The sequence below is a fragment of the Phalangium opilio genome, unplaced genomic scaffold, assembly GCF_054372755.1.
Source record: "Phalangium opilio isolate 3A_F unplaced genomic scaffold, DU_Popi_V2 ptg000048l_1, whole genome shotgun sequence".
In the NCBI taxonomy this organism is placed as follows: domain Eukaryota; kingdom Metazoa; phylum Arthropoda; class Arachnida; order Opiliones; family Phalangiidae; genus Phalangium; species Phalangium opilio.
In genome coordinates, this window is record NW_028324170.1 from 1,486,269 (window position 1) to 1,501,681 (window position 15,413).

Genomic DNA, 15,413 nt, shown 5'->3' on the forward strand with positions numbered 1-15,413 from the left:
TTGCATTGCAATCAAATATTAATTGTTAATTATATTACTAATAATTTTATTCTATTTCAGAAGCGATTCAAGCCGATACTCCAAATGTTTTAATGGATTAAATTTCTAGAGATTCTAGGTCGATTTTCCTGGTTATTCTAATCGATAAATTCCTAGAGGTTCTATTCGCTTTTCCAAGTGTTCTAATCGATTAAATTTTTAGATATTTTTTTTAAGATGGGTTTTATACTATGTATTTCCTTATTTTTGATTTTTCCTAATTATTTTTAAATTCCTAATAATTTTAGCTAAGAGGTATATTTTGAAAGAAAGTGGTTTGTTTATTATTTATGTATTTAAATCAAAGATACAATTTGCCAAATTGTATCTTTGATTTAAGTAATTAACACCTGGGGAAGGTTTATTAGAAATGGTTTGTTGTTGTCGTGTTTGTGGAGTTCTTGAAGGTTGACCCTTGGTCATTAAGCCTATTTAGAAAAAACCCCTAATTATGTATAGTTATATTGAATCATGATTACCCTAACATCTTTTCAAGCTGAATTCTCTCCTTCTGGGGTAAAACGACGTAAGTTAAATAGTAGATTTCTCCATGGCTGTACACATAGTAAAACGTCGTAAGTCCAACAATACTATTTATATTCAGGGTAAAAAGTCGTAAGTCAGAATACAGGCAAATCCTCCTTTGATAGGTTTACTTCGTATAATAAACTTCTGACAGTGTTAATCAAATTTTAACGAGAAACGGGCGGTAAAAGCTTTTTCCTTTGATTTCACAATAGTTGATAATAAATCATGACATGGGGGGGGGGTTGTACTTTACACATGGGGTGCTTCACGACTCTAACCCCAAAGCATTTCCAAATAAAATAAAACAAACAACTGTTGGTAATAGACTATTTCATTAAATCCAGAAGAGGAGCAAAGACCAGAGGGGCGGGTCCGCCGCCTTTGGTTATTTCCCTCGTACCAAGAACCACCGCTAGAGGCAGCGCGACTGGGCTAGCCTACAGCGTATAGTAGTGAACTCGGGATCTCCACCTGGCGTTACCTCTTGGAAATAACCTAAGATGGCCGCCTTCCCCGCTTTGTGTTGGTTTCTCTGGAAGTAATTAACGGAATGAAATGGTCTATAGCGTTACTTTTGCTTTTGATTTCTGCGCCTTTTAAAATATCGAGTTCCCACGGTAAAAAGAGTGTTTTTGGACTTTGATCTGTTAGCCCCTAGCTGCAAACTTTTATAACCCTCTGGTGACCCTGGGAAACTGTAGAGTAATGGCAGCCCTCTGCCTTCGACTGTATTAAGCTCTATGGGGAAATAACATGGGGTGCCATTAGTCTATAGCCGATGTAGGGATTTTATGGTTCGAATTCGGCTGCCTATTTTATTGCTTCGCTTATCTTCGTTCGTTATTCTCTTGAGATTCTACCAACAAAACTTTCACAAGATGCTTTAAAATGGCGTCCAGATTCTTTTTTTTTTAATCTTTCTATTCAAAGCTCGCTCCCATATTGGCGCCAGGGGGGGCGTGTTCTAATAGCTTTTTTGGAAAAATAAGGACATGTCAAAGTACTTGTGCCATTATTTGCTAACCTTGAAAGGGACTCCAAAGAAGGCAGCGCCGAGGTGGGTGGGTAAACATTATTTGAAATGCTTTGCAAGTACCAGGCTACCAGCTGACGCCAAGATCTAAAGACTATGTATATGGTGTAGGTGGGACCTATAGTCTGTGACTACGAACTTTCTCGTGACGTCAAACCCTCCTATCTCTTACCTCAGTTTTGGCGGCCATATTGGAAGTTGTCAGCTCAGGCCATACAATTTAGACCATACCAATAGTGACGTCACGTCCCCATAGCTCCTCCCCTCTCAGTACCTCTCTATAATAGTTGTTTTAGCTAGAATGCAGCGCCAATTACAAGTTTCTTCCACGGTCACGTGTTTCTGACGCGTTTGGAATAATTTTTACACATCATCAACCCCCGACTTCTTAGGAGTCCCATTAAAAAATGGAAGGGGGTTAGCCCGTCCAAACTAGTCCTTCCAATGAACCGTTTAATTATATAATTTGAATCATAAACTTGAAATTTATATATTCTCACTTCTACCATACCTTTAAAAAATGTAGTTCAGCCGCCTCCCTTGAAAGAGAACGTTTCCAAGAAATTCAAAAGAAAATTGTCAAAGAGGTATTTGGCAAATATTCCTACCCTAATTTATGGGCCTAATCTTTACCTAAAAATAGAGTGACAGCTCGTAACCTTTGAACCTAACAAAAAAATAGAAAATTAGGGATAGGCATGAAAAAACCCTACATATACAGTGTAGAAAAGAAACGACCTTGTTGTGTGGACAAGAAAGATGTTAGATATGGCTTAAAACTATAATAGACCATTTCGGAAGTTGCATACAGAGCAACCAACGCACAGGGGTGATGCTGATATTGGTCCAAGAAGAACCGCTATAGGCAGTCCGTAATGGTTATAGCCTTCCTCCACGTGTAGTGAACTCGGGCTCCGTCTAGCGTTGATTCTTGGCGTAAGGGATAATACCCCAATGAGGCGGACTCGTCCCTGTGTGCTGACTTCTCTATATGTAATTTCTGAAATGGTGGAGTCAGGTAGACTGCTAGAGTACCACCATGGAGACTGGATCTCTAAAGAACCCAGCCTTCATGGTACCACCGTGAAGAGAGAGGTCTATTATAACCTTTCTGGTCGCTGCCTTATCTCAAGGCTTATCTCTTCTTTCTTTGATGAGCTACTTTCTCTCTTATAAGCAGGAAACCACTCTTTTGTCAGGATGATTTTCGCGTGGACCCAATGCAGGTGTGTTTGCTTCCTGGCTTCTACCTGAGTTGGAGACATTTTACCTACCCCTTTGCTTTTCTTGGAAATTTTTTTTTGCTTCTGTGGGCCACTGTGTCACCATGTCACTGTGAGGGGTACGTGAATTTTAGAAATTTGAACAAGAATGTTGAACATGAATTAAGAATTAAGTAAAGAAGAATATTGAACATTGTATTAATTCACTGGCTAACGGTAACCTACCCTGTGGTGTTTAAGGAACTGAAAACAGGAAAGTGTATCCTGTCTATGCAGGCATTAAACACTAATTAGTCTTTACCTCTAACCAAATGAACCATTTATCCAAGGAGGAGAGGCTACTTGGAGGGCAATAGCGGGGACTACTTTGTATTCCAAGTAGCCTTTCGTAAATGGTATGAATCGTCCTAGCCAAAAAATTATACATACTTGGCCGTTCTTAACAAGTTAACAATCGTCCCAACCTTGAGAAAATGTAATGAACCTTAATTTCCCTAGTGTTACTGATATCATAAGTTCATATGTTCCATAAGTTTGTCACTGGTTACAAACTGGAGCTTGTCATGAAGTGAGGAAGGTAGGTCATAGATTCTCGTAAGGCGCTGTCAAAGGCTTAGTAATGCAGACCAAATAGGAAGATGGAAGTCCTGCAAAATTAACCACGTCACGGGCTAAGCTTTGGCAGTGGGCGGCCATGTTTGGTACCGCTTTGGTTCTATGGGCAAATAGCTTGGTGACGTCATCCTAAGGCTTCTGAGATAGCTTTATAGACAAATTCGTTTAGTTCAAACGGAGAGGCCAACATACAAGGGGGAGGCCACCATTAGGGTATCCTCCCTCTCTCTCTCTCTCGCCAAGAAGCTCCGCCAGGGGCAGTGCGAGTTGGTTAGCCTCTCTCCGCGTGTAGCGAACTCGGGCTCCGTCTGGCGTTACTTCTTGGCGAGAGGAAGGACACCCCAATGGCGGTCTCCCCCCTGTGTGTTGACTTCTCCGTTTGAACAAAACGAATCTGTCAGATCTCGCTTGTCGTTCTCGAACTAGCTTGAGCTGTAAGTCTCTACCATTACGAAGTATAGGTAGCGTCATACTTATCATGTAACATATCTTATAAACTTATGCCTATATCAAAAACGCAGTTTGCAATGTCAATCAAATTCAGTAACGAATTGTGACTGTACATATAAAGAACAAGCGTACAAAACAAAATGTTATTATCTGAAACGAAAGACGTCACAACGAAAACTTACAAGAGTTAATAATTAAAAATTTCTAATCGAGTGTTTTGAAAATTAACAATTTGTTTAATTATCCTGATCAAGTCTAATTATAAAACTAGTCTCAATTTGGGAAAGTTGTAAAGAATCCGCAAGGACTATGATAAAGAGAATGTAGCGTCTTTATCAAGCCATAAATATAGATATAGACCAAACCACCTTACACCTTCAGTTAATTAAAATAAGTCAAAAATTAAGAAGAGTATTACACCTTCCCTTTAAATCGTGTTACTGTTCCTTTAAAATAAATTCTTGAAAAACAGCGTTTATGTGGTGCTAAAAGGAATATTTTTGCTAAAATTTCCCCTCAGCCAAATACCCCAAAGAATTTCCATCTGACAAATTGACACACGTGCGCTAAAATTTTGAAGTTTCTCGAAACTAGCCTTCTACAGTACAAAAGACAAGCGATTGCAACATACAACCGAAGGACGAAATAATAGTTCACAAGACAGTGCCAGGCGACATTAAGGCGCTTCAGACCCCCCAAAGCCAACGTGGAACCATGGAACCGAAATGGCTATACTTAGAGGCATCCCGGGGGTTTCGTACCCCTCAAACCCCTTTCAAATTGTCCAATCAGATTTAAAAAGAAAAAAAAATTCAGGGGCATTTGCAGATTTTTTCAACTCCCACCCAATACGTCACTAAGAAGGACCAAGATTGGCCCGGGTTAAATGAGTCCCAAAAATCCCTGGCGAAAAACTAAGGTCCGGAGTGACTCTGGTCCCGTAGAGTAACACTCTTGTACCCACTTGGAAAGAGGCATAGATAATATACACAAGGATCGGCAGGTATGCCTTCCGTAGTGTATCTCTCTTTGCCGCGCCTGTACGGGGGGGGGGCCGCACGCCAAACTTCTGCAGTTGACTTCCGCTTCTGCGTAGACGAGGTCTGCCTGCTCGTTTTTCGTGCATGACTCGCCGTACGCATGCGCTGGTTTCCGGAAGTAGAACCTACCCAGTTTGTACAAAGCGCGGCAAGCTCTCCCCCGACCTTCTGATCCTGGTGTTTATTATCTATGAAAGAGGTAAGAACGGATTTTTTTTTGCTGCAACTTTCTCGAAGTTTGCGCGGGTAGATAATCGTAATAAGATAGATTTTTGTATGGACTGTTAACGGCGCCCATATCCATATTTTCCCGCCCATAGCCACCTCCATATTTTCCCCTAGATGGCGCGAGTACCCTAGGTAACAGGAGATCGATATACGATATAGAGGTTAGGCGAGCTTAACCGAGAGAGGGGTAACACACTTTTTCCCGAGACGTTGGTACGAGAGGTAGGAAACGGCGACGATACAATGTAACGACTACTATTCTATTTTCCTTAAACCATTAAACTATTTAATTAACTTCAATGAGCCTCATTATTTAACCCGAAAACAACGTTAACAATTCAGAAGTGGGATTGACCCATAAAATACGCGAAAACTACGAACTTTAATGGCCCTAACGCCGCGCGAGGCTTTTTTTCGCTAAGCCTAACCCGTACCCCACGCGAGATCGAGAACGGCACCGGCCCTAACACGCACGAGGCTTGCTCCGCTAAGCCTAACGAACTCGTTGCCGATACTAGCCATGTATAGACAATCGGTTGAGAAAACAACGGAAGTTTTCCTATGAACCAACAACGACGCCGATGATAACCTCCGTGAAAGGAAACAAATATAACGAAGATTCAACACGACGAAGTAGACGACTGAAAGGCGAAAATCCAGAATTACCCATAAGCCGGGAAACTAACAAAGGAAAGTCACAGAAGCCCCAACGTTTTCGGGAAGCTAATCTGCAGACTGACGATACCTTAGACGAAGTGACCAACGAAATCGGTAACACCCTGGACGACGTAGATAAAGCCGCGATTCAGCAAAACGACGAGAATCTATATTATTCCAACGATACGGAGGAAAAGGGAAACAAAGTCTGCGATAACGACTCTGACTCATCCTACGACAGCGTAACAGAAAACCATCCAGATAATTTCAACGAACGAAATTTTCTAAACGTAACTTGGGACTTTTCCAACGAAAACGACGACCAGCGATCATTCCACGATAATCAAGACATCGCAAGCGAAATCAACAGCCAAGACGAACCTTTGGCGAAAATACACGAAGACGAATCGCGAGGAACCACGTTTTTGCATCCTCACGAGACACGAGATAACAGCATGCCGCGAGCTGAGGGTGAGCAGGTTGCTCCTATGGGGTTCATTTCCATAAACGACTTCTCAGATTCCGTACAGAGAGCAGTTGAGGCGGCGGTACAACGATCAATTTCTGCCATGTTGGAAGCGCACCTCGCCCAACAAACGCAACTTATGAACGCTCATCAGTTACAACTAGAAGCTCTTCAAGCCAATAATCCTCAACACGTGCCTGCGGCAAATCCAGTACAACACCACCATTACAACGATGGGAGCAAATTAATCCCCGACTTCGATCCAGTCAAATCTCCGCATCAAACCGTCGATTCCTGGATCAATAAAGTCGACGACACGGGTAACGCGTACAACTGGAATGAAACGATGAAGATAAACCATGCAATACCGAAATTGCAAGGGACGGCCAAGGTATGGTATGAAGGCTTGGCCACAGTAAACCATACCTGGGACGAATGGAAGCACTTGCTAAGGGAATGGTTTCCCGTCGTGAAAGGCAATCAGTCTCTTCACCGCGAAATGGAGAGAAGAATGAAACAGCCCCACGAAACCATCGAAGCCTACTACCACGATAAAGTAGCCAAGGCTAGACTAAGCGGGCTACAAGAAGACGACATGATAGATTATATCATCACGGGCCTTAACGACGACCGTCTGATCACATCCCTCAGCAATCGAGATTACAACACGCCACAAGAACTGCTGAAATGCATTAAGACGATGGAAGAAAGGTTAACCCTTGCTCAAGAAAATAAGGACAGAAGTAAGTCCGAACGATTTGACAAGGATAAAAGGGATTTCAGACCCCGTAACTTCCAACAATCGAGCCTGAACCCGAAGCCAACGCACGGCTACGCAAACGAGAAGGAACTCGAACGAATGAAATTCAGGAGGAAGCCAGACCGAAACGACAAAGGCGAGCTTCTATGCTTCAATTGTAGAGAATATGGACATGTCTCCAGAGAATGTCCGAAGCCCCAGCGTAAACAACGTTGCGAGAAATGCAACAAAACTGGCCACGAATCAAAGGACTGTCGCAGAACCGAGACGAAAACAATCGGTCACGTAGACTATAAGACTAACGATGATGCTAACGAAAAGTACTTCCAAGATGCTATCCTTAACGGACACGAAGTAAGATCATATTTAGATCTTGGCAGCAAATGCGTTGCCCTAAGAGCCAGCGATGCCCACAGACTTGGCATAGATCACAACCCGCCGGAAGGTGGAGCGGTGATTGAAGGTTACGGCTCAGGAGTCACGAAGATTCTTGGCGTTTTCACGGCAACCCTAGAACTTGATCAAGCAACGGCTGAAGTAGAAGTCCACGTAGTCCCTGACGAAGCTCAGCAAATTCCCCTCTTGGTCGGGCAACCCTTTTCGGAACAGTCACACATCGTAATCGTCCGTCGCCAGAACACGGTTCGCATCTTTGAAGAAAATAAACCAGTCGAGGAAGAAGATGACTGCCTAAGGCAACTGCAAATACCAGACCTCCCAAAACCGCGTTTGAAGCTTTGGGCCAAAGAGGCAACAGTCATACCTCCAAAATACGTAGGGTTTATTGACGTCCACGTCGGAGAGCGGAAAGAACCGGAAGCCGACCTTTTCGTCGAAATGCACAGGCGCGAAACGCCCGGTTACGAGCATTGCATCCCCAGAAGCATCACCCGAATAAACGCCCTAGGACAATCAGCGATACCTATAATGAATCTGTCGGATAAGGAATTAACCTTTCAAAGAGGACAGAAGATTGTCCAGGCAGAGATTTGCATGGCAGAGGAAGGAAACTCGCCCCTGAGAGTCATGCGGACGGAAAAACGAACATTAACGCCAATCGTAGAACAAGAACTAACCATTGGACCCAGCGTTACGAACGAAGAGAAGAAACGACTAATCGAACTCATCAACGAATACCGAGATATTTTCTCTGACGGGATGGCTAATTTAGGACGAACGGATCGGGCAACGATGAAAATCGAGCTGGAGAACACGAAGCCAGTCACTTTTCGCCCATATCGCCTCTCCCATTCGGAAAGAGAAAAGGTAGCCGAGCAAATGAAGGAACTCATTCAGATGGGAATCATCACGGAATCAGAGTCCCCTTACGCGAGCCCAATTTTAATCGTTAAAAAGAAAAATGGGGACGAACGTCTATGTATAGATTACCGGGCTCTGAACCGAATCACCAAGCGCGACGCTTACCCGCTTCCACGAATAGAAGATCAAATGGAGCGCTTGCAAGGAAACAAATTCTTCTCAAGTTTAGACTTAGCGTCAGGATACTACCAGATCCCCCTAGACCCTTCATCAAAGGAGAAAACTGCATTTGTGACACCAGATGGCCACTACCAATTCGAGGTAATGCCATTCGGTCTCACTAACGGTCCCGCAGTATTCCAGCGGATGATCAACACGATTTTGGGACAACTACGATACACTATAGCGATGGCCTATATGGATGACGTCCTGGTACCAGCGAGCACGGTGCCAGAAAGCCTTAGTCATTTGCGCCAAGTATTCGACGTACTCCGAAAAGCAAAACTGACGCTCAATCGAAAGAAATGCCACTTTTTAATGGACAAGATCGATTATCTTGGTTCGGAAGTCAGCTGCGATGGGGTGAAACCCGGACTGACCAAAATCGTATGCGTTCAGAAGTTCCCAACGCCAAGAAACGTCCACGAAGTACGACGGTTTCTGGGATTAGCTGGATATTTTCGGAAGTTTATCAAAAACTTCGCTCGAATCGCCGGACCCTTGAATCAATTATTAAGGAAGGACGCCACGTGGGTCTGGGATACGGAACAGATAGGAGCATTCGACACGTTAAAATCACGACTGATTGAAAGACCAATTCTGGCACTTTACGACCCCAAGGCGGAAACGGAACTGCATACTGACGCGAGCCAATTGGGACTGGGAGCAGTCCTAATGCAGAAGGGGCAAGACGGAAGAACGCACCCTGTCTATTATGCAAGCCGCGGGACTACCCCAGACGAAGCCAGATATCACTCCTACGAACTGGAGACCCTCGCAATCTGTTGGGCGATAGAGAAGTTTCGAGTGTACTTGTTGGGAAGACACTTCACGATTATAACAGATTGCAACGCCGTTAGGAACACATTTGCCAAGAAAAATATCGTCCCACGAATAGGACGATGGTGTTTGAAACTTGAAGACTTTCATTACGATATCATTCACCGCCCTGGTACGTCCATGATGCACGTCGACGCACTTAGCCGCGCCCCATTTGGCGAACCCGAAGAAGTCGACATAGTCAGCGGACTTCAAATTTGCCACATGTCACTCACGGTTGAAGACTGGTTAGTAACAGCCCAGAAACAAGATCCGAAGATACAGGAAATGATTCGTCAGGTCACGAAGAAAACTAACCTAACGAAAAACGAAATTCAGATCCAAAAGGACTTCACGATGAAGGACGGGCGACTCTACCGACTCGCGTACCACGACGATACCGCACCATTGCGCTGGGTGGTACCAGACAAGGCCCGTTGGCAAATAGTGAAACGAAATCACGACGACATCGGTCACTTTGGCCTTGACAAGACGTATGCGAAACTACAAGAAAGATTTTGGTTTCCACGAATGAAACGATACGTCCGAAGGTATATCACGTCCTGTCTGGAGTGCCTTTACCACAAGACTCCAGGAGGCAAGAAACCAGGCCTTCTACACCCAATCGACAAAATAGGGAAGCCCATGGACACCTTACATGTTGACCATTTAGGCCCATTTGTAACCAGCACAAAAGGGAACGCGTATCTCATCGTCATCGTCGACGCTTTTACGAAATTCACCATCCTGCGTCCGGTACGAAATACGGGCGCCGGACCAACACGAAAGGTATTGGACGACGTCATCGGAATTTTTGGAGCTCCCAGACGAATAATAACAGACCAAGGCACCTGTTACACGAGCAGAATATTCGAGACCTTCTGCAAGGAGACCAATATCGTCCACGTCAAAAACGCAACAGCCACTCCCCGGGGAAATGGCCAAGTCGAACGATATAACAGGACCATAACGCCAGCCATAGCGAGTTCATGCACTCGTGCTGACGAGAAGGATTGGGACGCCCATCTCACGCAAATCCAGTGGGGCGTCAACAATACGATGCATAGAGCTACGAAATGTACCCCATTCTCCGTCCTCTTCAACTTCCCGTCACGACACCCAAGGGGACACGCACTGATCGACGCACTAGATCAGCCAGTTGATGAAACGCTCCAACGGAAGAGGGAACAAGCCCTAGATCACATCAAGGTAGACCAAGCACGACAACGCCAACGGTACAATGCTAAAAGAGCCAAGGCTCCCACGTATGAAGTAGGCGACATGGTAGTGGTTGAAAGAGATCCGGCAGCAACGGGACAACCACACAAAACTAACGCGAAATATAAGGGACCCTACGTCATCGCACAGAAACTCCCTTACGATAGGTTCGTTATCGAGGACCTCCCGGAGATCCAACGTAGCCAGCGGTTCTACCGTAACACCGCACCAGCAGATAAACTTAAACGATGGATTATCTTTGATGGCCATGACGATTTGGCTTCGTCCTCTGATGAAGACGAAACCGACGATATTCCGAACGGTAACGCGATGGCAGCTGGAAGCGACGAGTCCGACAGAGACGATACCACGGCCCCAGAGGAAGATGTTAGCGACGACCCGCCAAAACATAATCTCCCGAAGCCAATGGAACCCTCCTCCTCAGCCACGGATTCCACGGAAGCAGACGATATCACCGAACCCCAGAACCGTACCAGTTCCCGACGTCGACAGATGCCTGCCCACTTAAAGGACTATGAACTATCGTAAAATGATTTGCAAAACGCTCTAAAGTACAAATTTTTTTAAGGTTCCTAAAACCACGTTTGTTAGTACCATTTTTAAGGTTCCTAAAACCACGTTTGTTAGTACAATTTTTCAAGGTTCCTAAAACCCATGTTTCAGTATTATCCGCGTTTATGTTATATGTTTTCTTTTGTTTATGGATATTACTACCGATTTCTCGTAACAACGTTCCCGCTACGTTAGTCAGGAGCCTAATTTTTCAGGATAGCCGAATGTTAACGGCGCCCATATCCATATTTTCCCGCCCATAGCCACCTCCATATTTTCCCCTAGATGGCGCGAGTACCCTAGGTAACAGGAGATCGATATACGATATAGAGGTTAGGCGAGCTTAACCGAGAGAGGGGTAACACACTTTTTCCCGAGACGTTGGTACGAGAGGTAGGAAACGGCGACGATACAATGTAACGACTACTATTCTATTTTCCTTAAACCATTAAACTATTTAATTAACTTCAATGAGCCTCATTATTTAACCCGAAAACAACGTTAACAGGACTTAGAATTTAAATAATATTTTTGTATGGACTTAGAATTTAAATAATACTGTTTTAGATTTAACTTAATTCTTCGGAAGTTAATTCCTTAAGGTTTTATTTAGATTTATAAGGGTAATGGTTCTATCATAACTTTAGAATTAAAAGTTTAATTTACGGGTTAGGTTTAACGGGGGTTGGTTTTTTTTGGTTTTTCAACAAATTTTTAGGTTAGTTGTTTTAAAAGTTACTTTAATATTAATTTAAATAGGATTTATATTAGGTTAATTAAAAGTTATTTTAGATTAAAGGTATTGACTTTGGTTAATTTTTTGTAGTGGCCATGCGAAATTAATTCTACGGGACTCCGACTCCGAGACGAAGTTGCTGGCCCGTCCCGGACTCCAGTCCATGTAGATGACCGCTGGATTACATGGACCTTCTAAACGGTAATACGTTTTTGCTCCTGAGTTATGATTATGAAACGGACGATCTTTAGGCAGGCTCCCCAGTGTTACTTACTAAAATTCCCGTAAATTCAATGGATATTTAAATCCAATTGTAGTTTTTTGAGGGTCAACTTGTAACTTTTTGACCAAATAGACCAAGGGTTAATTTTAGTATCAAAGTTGTTAATTGAAACATTTATACACTGGGGAATCTGCCGTAACATTAACTAATAGATAGTTTACACACTATCTACTGTAGTAATTGGGGTAGTTAATTTAGTTATTAAAAATCGTAATCTTCTTCCGAGATGGACAAAGAAATTTTGGTTAAAGGGGTCATTCCTAAAGGGTCTAAAGTAGATTTTAGTTTCTGAGTAAAGTTTAAGGAATATTTTGAGATTATTTGTTAGGGAATATTATTTAGTAGAAATGCGGTTTCAAAAATACCGAGAAAATGGCCGAAATTACTTTAAAAAAGGCTTAATATCTTAATTAGGTTTATTCTAAATTATAATTAGGTTAATTTTATATTAATTAGGTTAATTTTAAGCGATAATTAAAAATAAAATACTTATATATCGACATAAACATATTTTTTCCAAATCTGAATTTAGAATTTAAAGAAAGTATTTTAGAAGTTTGGCGTAAATTGAAGTTTTTATAATTTCAAATATTTAAAATTTCAATCGCATATTTATTAATTAGAGCTGGTCGCTTGATTTCACCCCTAATCCCTTGGCTGTAACTAACCCGTCTTAACCCGGCACGCTTCTCCTTCGCTGTAACCGTAACCCGCGTAAACTCGGCACGTTAACCCCGGGACCCTTCGCCGCAAAATTCGCGTTAATCCCGGGACCCTTCGCTGTAAAATTCGCGTTAAATCCCGGGACCCTTCGCTGTAACATTCGCATAAATAACCCGTGCATGAAATAAAATAAGTGATCAGCCCTAAAAATTGCGAAAGATTGAACTATAATTAATGCATACTAACTGCATTTTAGTTTTCACGAAAAATAATTCGATTTGGATAAAATGTTACGATAGTATTTTAAATTTCTTAAATTAATTAACTTAATTTTAGATGATTTAAATATAATTTTATGTTAGCGACTGCTTTGTTTCTTGGGGAAGTCCGTATTGGTATAGCCAGGCGCACACTATAATATATTTGATCTCTGATCATGAGATCTTTTTTTTCGGTCTTTTAAATTTAATTTTGAAGGGTTTGTCCATGAATAATTTTTCATTAGAATAAATTTTTTTTTCCATTGAAACATTTCGTTTTTGTAACTTGAATTTTATTAATACATAGTTTTCAAACTAGGATGGTTGATACCATTTACACCAGGAGGCTAGGCTAGGCTAGGCTAGGCTAGGCTAGGCTTGGTCTGCTGGTGTAAATGGTATCAACTCTCCTAGACTGAAAACAACATATTGAACGTAATTTCCACAATATAAAATATTGAAGCACAAACTTCCTATGCACTATTTTAAAGGGAGGGTGAATAATAAAATGTAGTATATTTTTCTACCGCTAGCTAAAACTGGCGCTTATGCGTAGTATAAAAAATATACTAACATTTTTCATTTCACTCTCCCTTTGAGAGTAGTTCCAATTTGTCAATATTGCGTTTTACAAATTAGTTAATTGAATTTGTTCAAAAAATACCGGGCTCGTAAAGTCGGTGGAATCATTTAACGTAGGACTCAAAGCGATTTAGTGCAAGCAAAGGCATTGTCGTTGTGCACAGACGGCCATGCCTTTTCTTGCACTAAATCGCGTTAAACCTTTTTTGAGCGCATATTTGAACTCTAAACTGAAGGTCATGTAATTTTGATCGCAGCGCTCTAAGCCTAGGGCGTAATATTGACAAATTATAAAAATGAGATATATATTAGGCATATTATACCTTCTGGGCTTTTTGGACTTGACTTAATGTTTGACACTTGTTCCAGTTGAAGACCGAGACGAATGCAAGATGGCCGATATTTTACTGATGACGTCATTAGATCTACGGCGGAGGCGCCGTTCTTCGTAGAGCTTCAATAATTCACGGATGACGTCAATAGATCAACGGCGGCGTTCTTACTAGAGCTTCCATCAATTTGGGTATCTTCACACGGTCGCAGTGAGCTGTAGAATTTTCTTATTTTTTAATTTAAAGCTCTAGTTTTTGAATGTTATATTTATACAATTTTTCTCGTGTAAATTAGATGAAGATATTTAAAAGTATATATAGTTTTCAGACTATCGTTGATACCATTTACACCAGGGGCCAGACCACTTGGTGTAAATGGTATCATTAGTTCAAGTCTGAAAACTATGTAGTATGTACACCTTTTATTTTTTTTTTTTTTTTGCACGTTTTAACGCATGCTTTGTTTTTCTATAATACATAAATGATAAATATGATAAGCTGAAATTTTGTATATTAAGTCTTAGTGCAATTTCATAATTTTAGTGTAGTTTAAGGTAACTCTTAAATATGAGGTTTTAGCTACGCGAGTCGAGGGGTTATTCACTGAAATTTTGTGTCTATTAAGGGTTACATGTAATTTAATTATTTTAGCATTGTCTATTAAGTCTTAGTGCAATTTCATATTTTTAGCGTAGTTTAAGGTAACTCTAATATATTGATAAATGTGAAGTTTAAGCTACCCGAATCGAAGGGTTATTCACTGAAATTTTTTGTCTATTAAGGGTTACAAGTAATTTAATTATTTTAGCATTGTTTAAGGTAACGAGGCGAGGGGTTCTTCACTAGAGAAACGTATGCTTGTTTTTATATTTATACATATAAGTGTTACTGTTATGGGGACGCGAATCCGAGGGGTTATTCACTCAAATCTTCCGTATGTCTATGAAGGGTTACGTATAATCACTTTAGTACCATTAAGGGTAAGGCGTCGAGGGGCTCGTCACTAAGGCTATTAAGGGTTAGTGGTAATCGTTATTGTGGCAAATCGTGTACCCCTACCTAAAGAATTTATCTAGAGTTATTCATGCTATTTCAAATATTCTTCTGAGAAGGGTAATTAAGTAGTTTTGAGTTAAGGGGTCATTCCTATAGGGCCCAAATTAGGTTTTAGTTTAAATTCAATTTAAAAGAGTAAAGTTTTTAAAAAGTTAAACATTTTAAAAATGTAGATTTCCAAGCATCAAAAAATATTTTTTCCAAATCTGAATTTAGAATTTAAATACTTTAAATGTAGATTTCCTAACATCGATAATACTTTCCAAATCTGAATTTATAATTTAAATAATTTAGACTTCCTAACATCCGACAAATATTTTTTTTCCAAATCTGAATTTAGAATTTAAATAATTTAGACTTCCTAACATCCGAC

The 15,413-nt window shown here is 41.4% G+C and overlaps 1 protein-coding gene across 1 annotated transcript; it reads left to right on the forward strand.

The window, feature by feature from the left end:
- The first annotated feature begins 5,206 nt into the window (after positions 1 to 5,206).
- LOC149673577 (uncharacterized) lies at positions 5,207 to 11,599 on the forward strand. Its single transcript, XM_089839181.1, has 2 exons — positions 5,207 to 11,144; positions 11,181 to 11,599. The coding sequence occupies exon 1, from the start codon at positions 5,738 to 5,740 to the stop codon at positions 11,102 to 11,104; it is 5,367 nt and encodes a 1,788-aa protein (XP_089695307.1). The 5' UTR covers positions 5,207 to 5,737; the 3' UTR covers positions 11,105 to 11,144; positions 11,181 to 11,599.
- The last annotated feature ends 3,814 nt before the right edge of the window (positions 11,600 to 15,413 follow it).

Coding starts and splice junctions, on each gene's coding strand:
- LOC149673577 (XM_089839181.1), top strand. CDS start 5,738: ATGATAACCTCCGTGAAAGGAAACAAATATAACGAAGATTCAACACGA.